Here is a 17,787-nt window from a genome sequence, read left to right as displayed (position 1 = left end):
CCGGGATGACATTAATGGCTCCTTCTCCCGAATTCGGTGCACCCAGCCTAAAGAGCGCGAGCAGGCCGGGTCGGCCGCGTGGCCCGTTCCCATGTGCTCCACCTGCGAACGCTCTGACGTGCTGGCCCTTTAAGACACCTCCCCCTCCTCCCCCACCCACCTCTCCTGCCCCCCTCAAAGCCCTCCCTCCCGAATTGCATCAGGCACGTGCTCGCCCCCGTCCGGTCGGAGCACCCCTCACCCCCCAGCCCGGGAGGTGCTCCGAGGAGTCAGAGGCTAGGGGCGGGGTGAGGGGCGGGACCGCGAGGCTGTGCGCGCGCGCTCCCGCCGCCTTCGCCCGCCCGTCGCCGAGGGCCGGCCTCGGCGGGCGCGTACCCGCGGCGCCGTCCCCTCCCCTCGCCCGCCGCGTCGTGAGGCGCGCGCCCGCCCGCCGCCTGCCGCGGATCGCGTGGTCGCCTCGGCTCGCCGCGCCTCTCCCCCGTCCGTCCATATTGCTGCAGCCCCCGAGCCGGGAAGCCCGGGCCGCCCCGGCGGCGGGGGGGAGGGAGGGACGGGACGAGAAGCCTGCCGGGCTCGGGGTGGGGGCGCCCTGCGAGGAACGGGCGGGGGGGGACGCGCGCCGAGGAGGCCTGGACCGCAGAGTGGGGGGCCTTCCTCCCCCCCCCGCCCCGCCAGTGGGCCTCGGATCTACGGCGGCTGCATCCGACCGCGAGGGGGGCCGCGCCTAGCGTGAACCCCGACCCTTCTCCGCAGGGACTGGGGCCCAGCGCCCCGGAGGAAGGCGTCGCGGGTGCCCTGAAAGCCAAGTTCGAGGCGGGGGAGGCAGCCTCGGGCGCGCCCGGCTTCTCCGGGGGGGCGGGCGCGCAGATGGCCACTCAGGTGGAGCCGCTGCTGCCGGGGGGCGCCCCGCTCTTGCAGGCCGAAGAGCACGGGGGTCTAGTGAGGAAGAAGCCGCCGCCGCCGCCGCCCGAGGGCAAGGGCGAACCCGGGGCGAACGACGTCGGCGGGGGGGAGCCGGACGGCGGCGCCCGGAGATCTCGGCCGCCCTGCGCCAAGCCACACAAGGAGGGCACCGGGCAGCTGGAGCGCGAGAGCCCGCGGCCGCCGCAGCCACCCGGCGCCGAGGGCCTGGTCGTCAGCGACGGGGAGGAGGGCGGCGGCGGCGAGCCGGGAGCTGGTGGAGGAGCGGTCGGAGCCGCGGGCGCCGGGCGCCGTGACTTCGTGGAGGCCCCTCCGCCCAAGGTGAACCCGTGGACTAAGAACGCGCTGCCGCCGGTCCTGGCCACGGTGAACGGACAGTCCCCTCCAGGTGGGTCTCCCTGTTTGCTATCCTGGGTCCAGGGACCTCTTCCGGGGACTTGGGCGTCCCCTCCCCCAGCGGCCTTCAGGGCCCGGGGGTCCGCCACTGGTAGTGGTGACTCGGGATTTTTTTTTTAATTGCCTCTTGGGTCGCCGTGCCCTCCTTCCCGACATACTCGGGAAGCTGCCCCTGCCGGAGGGCCCAGCCCTCGGGAGCCCGCGGCCACCGCCTGGGCCTCGGCGGTTAGTGGGCAACGGCGTGGTCCGGGCCTACCTCGCCAGGAGAGGGTGGGCGCTGGTTTCGGTGAAAAGGGCCCACCTACCCCCCTCCCTCCGCGTGTTGGGTGTCGAGGACGGTTTCTAGCCTAACCCCTTCTTGGGAAGCCCCTTTTCCCACCCCGCCCCATGCTCCCCGTTTTGGTAGCGTTGCGATCGTCCCCATGTTGTAAATGTTTAATGAGCATATGTCATGGGCAGCGAAGCGCCGGGTGATGAGTTGATACCGACCACACGGATTCGGGATTTAAAAGTTAACAAGTTTTGTTCTCTGGTAGACGATTATAGGCGGTAGAATCGCCATTGGTGACGGGTTGAGGGGTCGGTTACGGGGAGAATGATGAGAAGAGGAAACCCAACGTGTCATTGAATTCGGTGGTTTCCCTTCCCGATCCCGGGGACCTTCCGCCTCGAGAGGGAGCCGGATGGCGAGTGTGCGGGGATGCAGTTAGGGGCTGGCGGAAAATGTGAGGCGAGGAAAGGGGCATGCGGCGACACGAGGGGCGTGTGGCGACGGGGGAGGGAGTGGCCGGGCTGGGCGGGCGGGTGACAGTTGGGCGCCATGCGCCGCGCCGCCGGCCCGCGGACTGCTCGCGGCCGCTGGGCCTGTGCGTTCGGCGCCCGCCGCCGCGCTGGGGGTGGAAGGCGGGTGCGGGCTGGCGGCGCGGCACGGCACGGCCCGGACTGTGCGTGTGCGCGAGTGTGAGTGCGCGGCCCCCCTTCCCGGCATTCCTCCGCAGCCGGGACAACGTGGTGCCTCCCTGCGCGGGGAGCGGCATATGACTGCCGGCCGGCGCTCCCCGCGCCCTCCCTCTCCCCGCTCGGATTTTCGGTCCTAAGGACCCGGCCCCTTGGGAGATCCCGGCGGAGCCGTGTCAGCGTGGGGAAGGGGGGGCGGGGAGGCGGTGCAGAATTTGGAGGCTCGTCTGGGCCTCCCTTTGCCGAGACTCATCGTCGGCTTGGGTGGGGGGCGCGCCCTACCGCCTCCCTTTGCCGGCGCGTAGAGAGGCACAGCGGATCTGTTTTGGGTCCTGTTGAAGTGGACCAGTGTCCAAACCCGCTTGTAGTATAATGACGGCCTGTGGCCGTAGCGTTACTGCTTTTTCAGTGTTCCTCTTCTGTAGTCGCTGGTTGAAGCTGACTGGTTTAAACCATCAAAATGGGGAAAGTTGAAGAAGGAGATTAATGCCTTCACATTCAAGGGATTAGAATCACCCTTAGTCCTAGGGAAACCAGAACAGCCAATTCTGAAAATGTCATGTTGCAATTTTATTTCTTTTAAGATTGCTTCATTTGGAGGAGGGGACATTTGAGGTTTACTAATAGTACCTCAAACTGTGTTCTCTTCCTTCTGCCCTCTCCCCTTCCCCCCTTTCCCTTCCAGAACCCTCTTATGCAAAGGGCAGTGCTGAAACCTCCCATTTTCTTGCATATCCCTCCCGATCCACCCACAGTGGGAGGGAAGGCAACTTTTAAGACAGTCTTTGGTCCTTCCCCCCTCTTTAAACTCAAAGGGGTATAATCATCCCCAGGAGAGAGCACTCTTCAGAAGTTTAAATGGGGCTACTCACCCTGGCTGCTGCTGCTTAGCTAATGGTGAACCTGCCTTGTGGGTTTTAAATCAGCCATGACATCAGGTGGTATTGGGTGCCTGAGCTGGCATTTTGTGCAAGTGCAGGGGCCCTTGATAGGGTGCGTCACTGGAGTTATTGATCGTGGGAAGAAGACAGCTTGGCTGGCATCTTGCCTTTCCTTGGAGTGGAGAAGCCAACTTGCTTTAAGTGCCCAAAGCACAATTCTGAGTCTGGGAGTTTTGTTCTGTTCTTGTTTTTCTGGAATCATAAGGCAAGAAAGTGTTTTGTCTACTCATCCGTTTTTGAACCTTTGGACTAGTCTTTGACAGACTAACTCTAAATTAATTCAGTAGCTTCTCTGTTGTTAGGGCTTGGGTGCTTTTTGAGGGAGAATTTTGTGATTGAATTGTCTGATAAGGTTAGATGGTGGCCCTTTCTTTAGACTCCACATGGATTGCTAAGGCCATTTTTTCAGCCCTGATTTTATTTGCAGCTTGGACAGGTTTAAATGTGACACCAGTGCACAGTGTGGTCTTGGGAAATTGTGTGTTCTGTGATGCATATGTTTTTGGGAGTCTACAGAAATGAGTGCCTCATAAGCAAAGCTAAAAGCTTCCAAAGCTTGCTGCAAATGCCTATTTTTAGCCCTCCTTTTGGCTCAGATGCTAGTGTTTTAGTTCTTTAAGGGACACATGCAGTAACTAGTAATAAAAGATGTTTTTCAATATCCCCCTTTCTTGTGCTGTTTTCTATTCTGGTTTAAGCTTCCACATCTTACATTTGTAGTTTTCAAGTCAGGATTTGCATTTTGGCTCTTTGTATTTCCTTCCCCTAGAATATTTTGAAGTCGTTTAAAATTTTTTCCTTCTAGCCACAACTCAATTTTGAGTATGAGAGAAGCAGGATGGGAAATGATACATGCATAGCAAAGGTTCTGGGGTTAAAACTGCATTGGCTCAAATGTCAGCTCTACCACTTGGTAGTTGTGCCTCCTTGGCAAGTTGCTTAGCCATTATGTGTCTGAGCTCCATTTGTATAAGAGGGATTAAATTATGATTTATTTGCTTCCTGGGGTTGTGATCATTCACTGTGGTGGTAGCCCAGTGCCTGGGAGACTGGGAGACTATGGGGCTTTCCAGGACTTTTTCTGGGTCTCCGTTTTTTCCACCTGTAAGATAAGGGCAGTGGACAATGCAGTACTTTCCTTTTCTGGTATTGTGTCACTAGTCTGTGAAATACATGGGACCCATCTCCTTAAAATGGAGTTTTGCTTACCCGCAGACACAAAGGGCATATCATGGATAATCTTAAAGGTTGCTGACCCAAAGAATTGGCTCTTTTTGCTCTGGAATGTGGTATGATGCATGTTTTAAAAATAAATTTTAATTTGTTTATTTGCCTTTCATTAAAAGCTACCTTTGGGAGAGCGTCCATGTACTCTCAGGGCAGTGGGGATAGGCTATAACTGAACTAAAAGTTTGCTGTGGCTAATGCATGTGCAGTGGGTTGAGACTTGAACGTGTCATCACCACAAGCTTCTACCCACCCCAGCAGGGGGAATCAGTGGGTTGGTTGTGTGGCACCTTCATCTCCATGTCATAAGAAAATTAAGCAGTGCTGTGGTCTTTTTCTTGACTGTAAAGGAAAGCCTAGGCAGAGTCTCAGCCTTGAGTATTTATGTTCTGGGCGTCACTTTTTTGTGTGTGTTCCTTTGAAGTGCAGCTAACTGATGGCACAAAATAAAGAAGACTTACGATCCCAGCTAACCCAGGACAACCCCAGGGATTCTGTACCCCACTGAGCTGGCCCCAAATAAACCTCTACTCTCTTTCTTTACTTTTCTTCCTAGGTTTAGGCCCTTTCCCAGATCCCTCCTAGTTGCACTAGGGTGGGGCATCTCTGTGGATCTGGAGTATCAGTTTTCAGCATAGCATCAGAGCTCCAGACCTTGGCCTCTTCCCTCCCCACCTTGAGAAGTGGACTGGGAGGAAGCACGAGCTCTCTCTGCCTTGGAATCATACAGTCTGCAATTTTGAGTCCCAGCTTTACGTGTTTTGCTGCAGCTGCTGCTGTTTTTTTTAAATTGAGGTATAATGGACATATTGGTTTCCAGTATGCAGCATCATGATTTGATATTTGTATATATTGAGCTTTGCCTCTAACTTGCTGTGCAGTCTTGGGTGAATTACTCAGACTCTCTGAGCCACTATTTTCTCATTCTCAAAATGAGAATATTGATAATTAACTATTTCAAAGAGTTTTGAGAATTAAGGAAGATAACGTTTATAAAGCCCTTAGTATGATGCCAGGCACAGACCATCTAATAAGTGTTGCCTATCCAGTAACTGCTATTTAAAACTTTTTATAATAAGTGATGACCATTATTAAGCATGCTTGTTCCACTTCTGATTCTGCTGGTGACCAGCCTTGTGGATACCAGCCACCCCCATGCTTTCTCTGCCTCTGTTTCTTCATCTAAAAATGAGGGAATCTGATGAGGTCTAAATGTCTTCACAGTATTTTTAGTATCATAAAAACTTTCTTTCAAGAAATTGTTTCGCATGAAAGAAAGAAACCAAAAGAGAGCTTTTTGTATGTGTACGTGTATGTCTGTTGTGGTGGTTAAGAACTCCAGTTTTGAATCCAAGTCCTGAGAGGGCTAGACTCTTCTGGCTTCACGAACCTCGGTGGATCACTTGGGGTGCATATCAGACATTGCGGAGCAAGCAGACGTTATGTGCCTTGTAGTACCCTATTAGGAAGCACACAGCACTGCTTATGAAAATCTCCCCCCAGCAAAGAACTGAACCCAACCCAATAAAACTGTAGATGTGTAGACGTAGAGGAACAGATTGACCACGAGGTAGCAGTTATCTAATTTTTGAACGTGAGCGATTCTACAGGACAAACAACCAATAAATGACATTTTTTAAAAAGGGAACTGTTAACAGACAAAAAGACTTGAGACATCAGTCAGATGCATTGTGTGGATTCTGATTTGAAACAGTTTCAAGAAGATACTTTGGTGACAACTGAGGAAATCTGATCACTTTAGATGACCATTAAGGAATTACTGGTCGGGGCGATGAGCTCCATAACTGTTTATATTGTGCACCCTTGGCTAAGAACTGCTAGGTTAGCCTCCATGAATGAGGGTTTAAAGCTGTTTTCCTGCAGTTCAAATTTCTTTCTCTTCTAAAGAAAGCACACAGTTAGGACCCTCTGAAGGGAAGGTAGGGGGTGGGGAGTTGAGTTGTATACTTCTCTGGGCAGTGAGTGCCTGCCTGGGGAAGGAGACCTTTCCCTGGTCAGGCTAGGGTTGGTCTCTGCAGTCTGACCCCTAGACCTCCTGAGGGGTGGAGTCTCTTGGCTGACCCACCCACTGACTGCTGTGGGACCTAGGCTAGAGTAAGCATTTTAGAGCTGTTACTCAGCACTCACTCCCTCCCAAAGGGAGGCCGGCAGGGAGAGGAGGAGGAGCGGGCCTGAAACCACAAAAACCTCTTTAAAATGGAGAGCTCGGCAGATGGGAGTGCCCCTGTTTGCAAAATCCAAGACAAGCTCACAAAGTGGGTAATTAGGGTGCTGGGGCCTCAAGAGGGCTTACAGGTGCCTCAGTCTGGGCTCACAAACACCCCTGGCTAGTCCAGAGTTACCTGACAGAGTGGTCAGGAGAGAGGATGGCCTTACCTTGCTGGGGGTTCATGAAAGGAAGTAAGTTTTGACACCTGGCTAATGAAAGCATAGGAAAGAGCCAGGTGAAGGAGCAGAGGGAGAGGTGATTTAAATCTGAACAGGGGCAGAGTCCCTGTGTCTTCTCTCACTTGGTGACCTTAGCTTGCCTAACCTCTGTTTTTCTTACACACAGAATGGGACTAATCTCTGTACTGAGGTTGTTTCGAGGATCAAATTAATAAAAGTATGGGGTAGCCTCGTTCATTAGTTAAAATGTCCCACACAGGTGTAAGCGATTTATGTTCCAGAAGATGCATTCCAAAGCCAGATACGTGTACAGTGGTTTCAGTGACCTCATCTGAGGAGTTATTCGTGACTTTCCTAACTGAGTATGGATAATCAGGAGGTAGCTTAATTTTCAAGCAACACTATTTGCAGAAGTTACCAGGGCCATTTGGCTGACTTGTGGCAGATAGCCTAGGGTGTCTCCCTGAGGGATTATCTGAGAATTCCAGGGACGTTCTTGACTTGTTACCTTTCTGTTGGCTGTACCTCTGGACTGGCAAAGCTGTAGGTATAGGTGTGAGGAGCGTGGGTCTTTATTGATGAATTTTGTAAAGCCAGCCATCTAAATCTGTCACATGTTAGGGGCTTCTCCATCTCAGTATGAGGTACTGTTAGTAAACCCAGATGAGCCCCTCCATCAGAGGTCCTGTTTATAGGGCACTTTGTAATAACCCTCCGTACTTGTGGTAACCACCTTACTCTCCAGACATGCATTCCAGTAATTCAAGGTAGGCTTTTCTCTTCTGTACTTGAAAATGAAGTTGCAACCCTCTCAGAGGAACTGAAGTCCCCCCATAGCCAGGAACCTTCTGGATGAATGGTCCACCCGGGCTTTGTATGGTTTTTGCTCTCCTTTTCACCAGCTTAGTTAAGCTCCTGGTGATCACAAGATCGTTAATAGTGATACCATAGTCCCCACTTACTGGGTACCTGACATGTTCTAGCCCATGTCATCTGCCAAACAGGTTATCTTTTTATCCCAGCTTCACAGATGAGGAAAGTGAGATTCAGAAATTAGTAAGGAACTATCCTCCTAATTGCTAGGATTGAGAGTCTTGGGGTCATCCTTGCCACCTGTTTAATTTACCAGTACATCCTTTTGGCTCCTAGAAACTGGATCCATAGCTAAACACTTCTTACCATCTCTTTTTTTGCGAGCTTGATCCATACGACATTGCTTCTCACCTAGATTGCTGCAGTGGTCTCCTACCTGGTCTCCTGTCACTCTTGCTCAGGATCCTCTCATGGCTTCTCATCGTGGAATAAAATTCCAAGTCCTTTGAATGTATCCTCTCAGACTCCATTTGATGTGGCTTCCCACACCACCCATCCCCCCCCCCACCCCGCCCCAGTGCTCTAACCTTATCTTTTGCCACTTTTCCCTTCCAATAGCATTGCACCTTGCTTTTCCTAGAGTAGGTTGTGTACGCTCTGCTTTAGGGCTTTAGTTCTGGAATGCTCTTTCCTCAGCCACATGGCTCCCACCGTCACTCTTTTCAGGTTCCTGTTCAAGTAACACTGTGATGGAGAGGCCTTCCCAGACCACCCTGTATAAAACAGCAGGCCTCCATCCCGTACTCTGTATCCCCATCCTTCCTACCCTGCTTCGTTTTTCTTTTTAAACCCTTAATCACCATTGAGTCAGGGACTTGGATATTTGGCTACTGCTTATCCCTGCGTCTACAACATGACTGGCACATAGTAGGCAGCTCAGGGAACATTTAATTAGTGAATGAATGGATGAATCTCTTACTTTGACAGCCTCACAGCACATTTTGAGTTTGGCAGAGAAGATGCCGTGGTGAATAACAAATCTGTGCTGGGAGAGAAGCACATGCACTCACAATCCAGTATGGAAGGTGCTGTGTAAGAAGGTGGTGAGATTCTCTGGGAGTGTAGCAGGGGCACTCAAGTCAATCAAGGTCAGAGAATTCTTTCTGGAGGAAGCAGTGGCTAAATCGCTTGAAATGGGAAGGATAGATAGGAGTTATTTGAGAAAAAGACTAGAAAGAAAGCTCATTCCTGGTGGAGCAAAGGCCCTGGGGTTCAGGGAATTGAGTAAATTCCCTGTGGCTGTACTGTAGATGATTTAGATAAATTGTGATTTTAACTGGAAGGCAGTGGAAAGCCATTAAATTTTTATTTTATTTTTTATAGGAACCAGAGAACAGTTTATTTTTATTTTTTTACTGTTTGTTTATTTTTGAGAGAGCATGCACAAGCAGGAGAGGGGCAGAGAGAGACAGAGACACAGAGTCCCAAGCAGGCTCCAGGCTCTGAGCTGTCGGCACAGAGCCTGACATGGGACTCGAACACAGCTGTGAGATCATGACCTGAGACAAAGTCTGATGCTCAACCGACTGAGCCACCCAGGCGCCCTGGAAAGTCATCAAAGATTTTAAATGAGAGAGTGGCATGGTCAGATTTTTTTTTTGAAAGATTACTCTGGCCACATGAGAACCTCTTAAGAATAGATGGTTTGGGGTTTCCTGCCTGATCCTTTGGGGCAAGGTTCCCAGATTACAAAAGGGAGCAGATTCCCAAGTCGTTCCTTAACTGTTGGGCAGTTATCAGCTGTCATCCTTTAGGCGTAGGGAGCAAGCAGCTCCAGTTTATGGGATTTCTCTGACCTTTCAGAAGGCCGCACTACTGGAATGCATCTCAGTTGTCGGAAGAAGCACAGTTTCTGATATACTGGCCTAAGCTGAGCTCATGCTTGAGCTTAGAGCCACCAGCCCGCTTGACACTGATGCAGCAGGAGAAGCAGAAAGAGGAGGAAGCGCCGGAAGTAGTGGCAGGGGACAGGCTTGCAGGTGGCGTGGCAACTCCCATCTCCACCAGGGGAGGCGCCCGTGACGCAGGACTTCCTAGGCTTAGGCCGCCTGCTGTCAGCCGCTCTGCAGGCTTTTCCACAGATAGCCACATGCACGAAGTTTCTTTCCTTTAGAGGCACCTCCCTTCAGCTTAATTCAGCTGTTTTTAGACTTGTGCTGGGAGTAGTGGGTCTGCATTTGCCCACAGATAGGCTGCTGTAGTGAGTCCCTGAGGATGCTCACCCAGCCCAGTGTCCAGTTGTCAACTCTGACCCCATTGCTGTGCTCTCAGGGGCTGGGATTTCCTTTCCTTTTTTTGTGAGAGGAAGGAGTATGTAGAGCTGGAAGGGACCCCAGAAGTCATTGAATCTAAACCCTTCGTTTACAGGCTATATACCTCAGGCCTAGAAAGGAAGTAGGAGTTGCTCAAAATCACAGTTCAGAGAAAGGCAGAGACTTGAACCCAAGCCTCTTGGCTCCCACTCTGGTTCAGTTTTCACTCCACTTCTGGAGGAAGAAGTAGAATGGGGTGGTTGAATGGAGCCTTGGGAGTCCGTCAGGCACAGTTTGCGTTAGCCCCAGCCGCTTAGCAACTGGGTGTCCTTAGACAGGTTGGTAACTTTTAGGCTTCAGTCAATGGCGTTATATCTGGAGTCCTCATGTGCTGGAGTCTTTGCTGAAAATGGGGTAGGTGAACATGAGAGCTTAGCCGGAGCCTGGCAGATAATAAGAAGTGATAGTTCTGAGAGTGTTGAGGACTTGGTTTTGACCTAAGTTGTCCTCTGGAAACAGAAGTCAGGTGCCAAAGCCAGCCTTTCTCTGTCTTCCTGGATCCTTTGCCCCTTGATCCCTTCTGTTGGGTCCTGAGCATACATGGGAAGGCAGCCCATGCTATTTCTTAGAGCCAGCTCTTCAGACCCTGTCTTGGGGTGTCAGGCAACTCTGGTAGAGGGGGATCAAGGAGTCCGTGGGGGTTATAATCCTGTAGCAAGAAGCCCACAATTGTGGTGCTTAGGAATGCACTAGCAGTAGAATGTCAAAGAAATGGACTCATGTGGTTTGCAGTGAAATCCCGCCCCCTACTCTGTCTTTGATGGCTTTCTCCAGCTTTAGGGGTGAATGGGGGAGTGGAGGCCTCTGCTTTTCCTGTTCTCTGTGTATGTATTAACAGCAGCATGAGGAAGAGATACCAATTATGTGCATGGAATAGCCTGGCTTAGGTTTTCTCCGAAGTGGAGCTGAGTGTAGGGGTAGAGTTTGGACGCGGTGAGAACAGAGTTGGGTGTGGGAAGCCAGATGCTGCTGCTAGGGAATGTGGGAGGGAGACAGGAAATCAGGAACACACAGAGGAGGCAGCTCACTGGGATGCATGCACCTTTCTGTGAGGAGGGAATGGTTGAAGGAGCTAGGATTATTTTTCCCAAAGAATCAAAGCTTGGGGTGGGTGGAAATGCTGGCGGTTCTGAAATACAGCATTTGAATAGACCTACTTCCTGTGGCCCTATGGGTAGAGCTCTGATGGCAGGTGGGAGGTAGAGGGTCAAGTAATAACTTCCAGCAGCAGTGCCCCCATGTGGAATCAGCTGCCATAGGAGGTACTGAGTTTCTTGATGTGGTGATAATATTTAAACAGGTTGGATGGTAATGTGCTGTAGGGCTCTCTCTGCAGCTGCAAATTTGCAGAGTACTTGCCCAGAATTGTTCATTCAGAAGTTTTTGAGTACTTATAGGTGTCAGGCCCTGAAATCCATGGGTAGACAATTCAGGGGCTGTCATTTTGGGACTTACATCCTGAAAGGCAGAAGTCACCAATGGGCATTCCTCACCTTATGTCCTCAGGCCCAATCCAGCCTACTGACAGGTTTTGATTGGTCTTGTGTTTTAAAAAGTTTAATCACCTATATTTTAAAATCAAGAAAATATATCTGGAAACCTAGAAATTTGGAGCTTCTCTTTAAGAGAGTAGACTCCACATGCAAAGAAACAAAGAAAACCTATTGAATTTTGTTTGTACTTTAGATAGATGAATAACATGGCATGTGAATTACATCAGTAAAGCTGTTATGGGACACCTGGGTGGCTCAGTTGGTTTTGGCTCAGGTCATGATCTCACAGTTTGTGAGGTCAAGCCCCGAATCAGGCTCTGTGCTCTGTGCTGACAGTGCAGAGCCTGTTTGGGATCCTCTCTCCACCCCTACCCTGCTGGTGCACGGGGAAGCCTGCATCTCCTCTCCCCCCCACCCCCCACCCCCACCCAATAAATAAAAAAACTTAAAAAAAATAAGCTGTTATAGAAATAAATGAGAAGATCTAGCCACACTGAACCTTTGTTCCTTTATGACTGCTGTCCAGTGGCAGTACCTACTCCACTTTAGACAAGGACACCAGCATGTAGCCTGTGGGCCCGGACTTTGTATGTTTCATCATACAAAGTAGGGAGAATAGTAGTCTGTCCAGCCCGCAAATTGAAGAACATCCTTATGGGAGAAGAGTTTGAGAGGAGAAGGTAGAGAAGACTTTAAGGCCTAGGGCAGAATTTGGAGGCCCTAGAGGGGGACTCTGTACCCAGGACACCACTGGGTATTGTGTCCTGACGTTCCAGAGCAGTGATAGAAAGCTGTCTGAGGGCTAAGGGATGGGGAAACTGGCTTATGTTAGGTCCCATTGAGCCTTCACTTTCCTCCATCTGTAAAATAGATATGGAATCTAATCTCAATCTCTAAGGTCTCTTCCAGCTCAAACACTGTGTAGGTGTGGGAGCGGCTAAGGCAGATGTTACTAGGTCTCAGATGGAAAAGGAAAAAGATCCTGGCTTCGAATCATTGGTGTGTCATTGGTGCATTGAATTCTCGCTGGGGGCAGAGACACTGGAGAGAGTCTTCACCAAGGCAGGCCTGCTTCTCATACCATTTTCGGTGTGAGCGCTGTAGTAGGGGTAGAATAGAGAACTCTGGGCAGGAAACTGGAGACCAGCCTTCTTAGTCCCAGCTGTTTGGCTCACTTACTTGCTAAAACACTTAGGGCAACCTACTGATGAACCTCTTTGGACTTCCTTTTCCTCTTCTGTAAATGAAAGTGGTTAAGCCTGAAGACCTTTCAAGGTCCTTTCCTGCTAGGGTTAAGTTCTTTATATCAATTTGGAGATGAAGACTACAGTGTGTTGAGAAAGATTTCCTCTAAAGGGAATTGCTTTCCCTCACCTGATTGGACCGGCTTTAGTGTTAATCCTGAGAGCTTGGCCAGGGCTGTGGGATTTTTCTGCCTAGACATGAGGCATTCTGCCTTAGGCTTCTGGAAAATGCTGGGCTAAGATGAGCTGCCCCAGAAGGTTGTGAGTATTCATAGTAGTGTGTAAACAGTGGTGGTGCCTTGGTGTCTCAGTCAGTTAAGCATCCGACTTCAGCTCAGGTCATGATCTCATGGTTTGTGAGTTCGAACCCCACATCGGGCTCTGCACTGTTGGTGTGTGGAGCCTGCTTGGGATTCTCTCTCTCTCCCTCTCTCTCTGCCCCCATCCTGCTCATGCGCTCTCTCACTCTCTCTCTCTCTCTCAAAATAAATGAATAAACTTTAAAAAATACATACCAAAAAAACACAGTAGTGGCACATCTGGTGACAGAAGTGTTCTTGAGAAGAGTTGCCATCTCGTACCTGGTTACACCGGGTTGTTACTGAGAGCCCCTGCTCTGGCCCTGAGATTTAGAACCAAAGTCTGGTGGAGGCTGGGGTCAAAGTATTAACTGGCTCAGTGGAAAGGAAGCTGGCCCATCTCAAGAGACTGAGTATTCAGAATCATCAGGCCAGTCAAGAAAAACACTAGGGCTTGAGCCTAACCTTCTTTTGTGTGAAAGGAACTAAGTTGGCTACCACCAAAGTGAAAATCATTCAACACATTTATTTGAGTAACCTACTGAGTATTAGACCAGGACAATACTGATGGGAACAAGACAGAAGGGAGCTGCCTTCATAATTTACATTCTAGTGGGGAGACATAGTAAACCAACGGGGTGGTTCTTGCTATCTATTGCTGCCTACCCAGTCACCCCAAACTTGGTAACATAAAAAAACAACCATTTTGTTTCTCGATTCGTGTGTAGGTTGGGATTAGGATAGGGCTGAACCAGGTGGTTCTTTTCTGTATGGCAGTGTTAGAGTAGTGTCTGTCCTGGTCTGGAGGGCCCACCAAGCTTCACTAGCATTTTTGGTACCGAGGCAGGGATGGCTGGAAGTCTGAGTTTAGCTGGAAGTGGAGGGCTCTCAGGTGCCCTCTCCAATGTGCTGGTTTCAGAGCAGTATGACTTACTGTGCAGTGGCTTATGCTCCCAGACAGAGCTTTCCAAGAGACAGGAAGTAGATGTCAGTATTCTGAGGTCCCAGACCTGAGCACTAACTAGCACAACGTCACTTTTACCGTGGCGTGATGTTACAGGTTACGGATCCTGCTGGGAATGAAGAGGAGTCATGGGCCTGGCCTTTCAGTGGGAGGAGTGTCAGTTTGCAGCCATCTTTAATACTACATGGCAGCTTCTGGTAGCGGTAAGGGCCGTGAAAGAAACAGAGTAAGGCAGTGTGCTAGAGAAGTGTTGGGGATGTGCGACTGAGGACAGCTTCAAACTCCGCATCAGGGAATGCCTGTAAGGGTGAGTGAGCCAAGATGGGATTGATAGCATGGTGTGGGTATTCTTGCCTGGAGGAACAGCCAAGTACTAGGTGGTAATGAGTTCAGAGTTCTCCAAGGAAAGGACCAAGAGGCCTGTGTGGATGACAGGTGAGAGGCTCAAAAACTCAGAAGCAAGAGGCCTTGGGAGGCCAGCTTAGGGAGTTTGGATCCTGTTCTGAAAGCATTGAGAGGGGTAGCATGATACAATTTCTGCCTGAGGGTTACTTTGTTTTATGCAGAATGGACTGATGGGGGGGGGGGTGCGTGGGCAGGGAGAGGCCAGATCGGAAGCTGGGAGACTGCTTGGAGACTTCTACAGAAGTCCAGGGAAGAGGTGGAAAGGCATGGAGGATGGCATGGTGACCGGGCCTGATTTTTTTTTTTTTTACTTTACTGTTTTCCTTTGAGCTTAGCCTACTTTAAAGAGGAAGTTTTCTGATTGCTGTTTCTTACTTCCTCTCGTCTGTCCAAAAGCAAATTATTGTTGTATTGTGCCCGTTAATAAGAAGAGGATGGCCTGAGGCAGGCAGAGGTCATTCCCCTGGTTCTGGGTCTCTGGGCTGCAGGGCCGCAGGGCCGGGAGGGGTGTTGGTGTTGCCACGCTTGGCGGCTCCCCACCCCACCCACCCCCATGCCTGTCTCAGGCTCCATGCCCCAGGGTGGAGGTGGAGTGAGAGTGTGGGGGAATGGCATGGGAGCACCATCAGGAGCTCTGGGGCAGGGGTGGCAGGGCCTGGGGATGGGGAACAAGCCCGACACGAGCTCTCAGTGTCACAGTTTTCTGTTCCGACTTCTTGTCAGAAACTGCAGTGGCTTTCTTGTTTCAGGTAAGATCTTCAGGGTGGGGTCAGAGCAAAGTCTGTGGGTCCAAGTTCTGTTTTCAGCCCTGCTCTCTTGTTTCTCCTGGCTGGACCTTCATTTCTTGACTTGTAAAAAGGGATTGGGTCCTGTGGTTATGAATGCTTTGCTCATCTATCACTGATGTGCCTTTATCATGTCCCTGGGCTTAGCCAGATGTCCTAGAATCTGCCTCATAAGTAGCTTGCCTTGAGGACAGATGGGCCAGGGAGCCAGGCCAGACTGCCCCAGACCCTCCACTCCTGACATGATTATCAAACTTGTGAGCCACCACACCATCTCATTCATTGTCTAGGTTCATTTCCACAGTGCTGTGGGATCTGGAGTTATAATCCTCGTTTTACAGATGAGAAAACAGAAGAGTTCAGAGAGGTTCAGTAATTTGCTTAAGGCCATGCAGTGTTTTATACATAGCTAGGATTCCAGCCCATGGCAGACTGACTCCACAGTTCTGCAGTACTTAGCATCTGACTTTGTGTTCTTCCAGACCACAGAAGTATACATACTTCACCTGGAAAACTGTTTCTGGGAGAGGGAGGACCACACAAATCTTCAGGTAGCAAGAATCTCTTCGGGACTCCAGTGGCCCAGCCTGGAGTTCCCAGTTCTGCTCCCTGGCCACCTTTAGTGGGTGTGAGCCAGGCCCTGGAACTTCTGATCTTGCAGAGGAGCCCTGGCCCCTCTTCCCCCAGAGAGGTTCCTCTTCAGCTCTGTCAGGCCACGTGCAGCCTGCTGGAAAGGGCCCTGCTGACCTTGTGGTTTCTCAGGCATGGCCTCTGGGCCCGTTGGGGGGTGGGAGGCGGCCCTCTACTGGCACCGGGAGGCTCTCTGGCTCTTCCCAAAGGGGATGGGAACTGCTATTATGTGTTGGGCCTTTTAACTTCTTTCAAAGGGAAAATCTTTTTAGCTTATTCAAGCAACACCAATTCATTGTTGAAAAATGTCCACGAGCCACCATAAACACTACTAAGCAACCACATCCTTTAAGACCAGTGTTGCCTAATAGAAATACAACGCAAGCTGTATATATAATTTTAAATTTTTTAGTAGTCCTATTTCTAGAAAAGTAAAGACAGGTGACAATTTAAATGATATAACCCAAAATAAGAGATTATCATTTCAACATACAATGAACATAAAAATTATTAGTGAACTATTTCATATTCTTTGTACTAAGTCTTTGAAATCTGGTGGGTCTTTTACACGCAAAGCACTTTTCAATTTGGACTAGTCACATAACAAGTGCTAGTATCCACATGTGGCTAGCGACTGTTGTATTGGAAAGCACGTTTCTATATTTTGATGGAGTGATACATATATGTATGATATATATATTATATATATATATATTATATATATATATATGTACAAGCCTTTTTAAAAAATGGGATCATACTATCTCATGAGCTGGATTCTCCCTCCCACCCCACTTAGAAACATAGGCTTTCAAGGGCACTTAACTGCTTATAATCTTCAAAGCAGCCCTTGATAATAAAAGAACATTTTACGGATGATGGAGGTTGAGGAGCTGGCAGGCACACACACCCCAGCTCTTCCGCCTCTGAAGCCTCCACTCCTTCGCTGCCCCCTGCAGGCACCTGGAGTTGATCTGAGCACTGAGCCCAGTCCAGAAATCACACGTACCACGTGCATATGTCTGCACACACCACGCACTTTGCTGACGAAAGCAGGCCCACATCGGGGAAGCTACTGACTGAGGCGGTCATGCAGGGATGCAGTGTTTCAGACACAAGCACACTGATGCCCAGGTCAGTGCTCTTTCCACCACACTCCTCTGCCCTCCAACAGCTTACTGCTTGGGTTTGCAACCAGCCAGATTACGAAAAGAAAAGAAGACCTGTGTGGGGTGGGCAGAGACTTTCACTTGGGTTTGTTCTGGGGTGCTCCCAAGCCCACAGTACATCCCCAGTGGAGGCTGGTCAGCAGTGGAGAAAAGAGGAGCTAGGCCACAGTAGGTGCAGAGAGGGATATGGTTTGACCTGGATGAGGTCGGGACTTAGACATCTGTAAATAATTGATTAGTTTGTCAAATCACCCTGCCCCTGTGATGCTATTGCAAGGATGTACCTGCTTCACACCAGACCACTTGGGTGGCAGGAACCTCATTCCTTGGCAGGTCTGAGATGTTTAGGAGCCTGGTTTCATCCCCCACCACACACACACACACACACACACACACACACACACACACACAATTGTGCTTTAGTTTTTCAGACTGTAAAATGGGGCTCCCTTCTAAGTGTATCACTTACATGCCACTGGCCACCCCCTTTCCCTTTGTAGGAGGGCTGGGGATGAGCAACAGACCTTGGATTAGCCCTCAGGTAAAGGGGACTGGATTGCCGATGCTGAAGGTTTTTCGTTTTGTTTTAGTTTATTTATTTATTTATTTTGAGAGCATGTGCGCTGGAGAGGCAGAATCCCAAGCAGCCTCCTCACTGTCTGCACAGAGTCTAATGCGGGGCTTGAACTCATGAACCCCTGAGATCATGACCTGAACCGAAATCAAGAGTCAAACACTCAACCAACTGAGCCACCCAGGTGC

General features: G+C 50.3%; 1 protein-coding gene across 3 annotated transcripts in view; it reads left to right on the top strand.

The window, feature by feature from the left end:
• Positions 1-399: 399 nt before the first annotated feature.
• LARP1 (La ribonucleoprotein 1, translational regulator) overlaps positions 400-17,787 on the top strand; it is a 53,564-nt gene continuing 36,176 nt past the window's right edge. For all 3 annotated transcript variants that reach the window (XM_049647938.1, XM_049647937.1, XM_049647936.1), the window contains exon 1: positions 400-1,309. In XM_049647938.1, coding sequence (XP_049503895.1) covers positions 868-1,309 — 442 coding nt within the window. In that variant the 5' untranslated portion in view covers positions 400-867. The remainder of the gene's footprint in view (positions 1,310-17,787) is intronic.

The sequence above is a fragment of the Panthera uncia genome (assembly GCF_023721935.1).
Source record: "Panthera uncia isolate 11264 chromosome A1 unlocalized genomic scaffold, Puncia_PCG_1.0 HiC_scaffold_17, whole genome shotgun sequence".
Taxonomy (NCBI): Eukaryota; Metazoa; Chordata; class Mammalia; order Carnivora; family Felidae; genus Panthera; species Panthera uncia.
The sequence above is the reverse complement of the archived record's forward strand: the minus strand, read 5'-3'. Positions and strand labels throughout refer to the sequence as shown.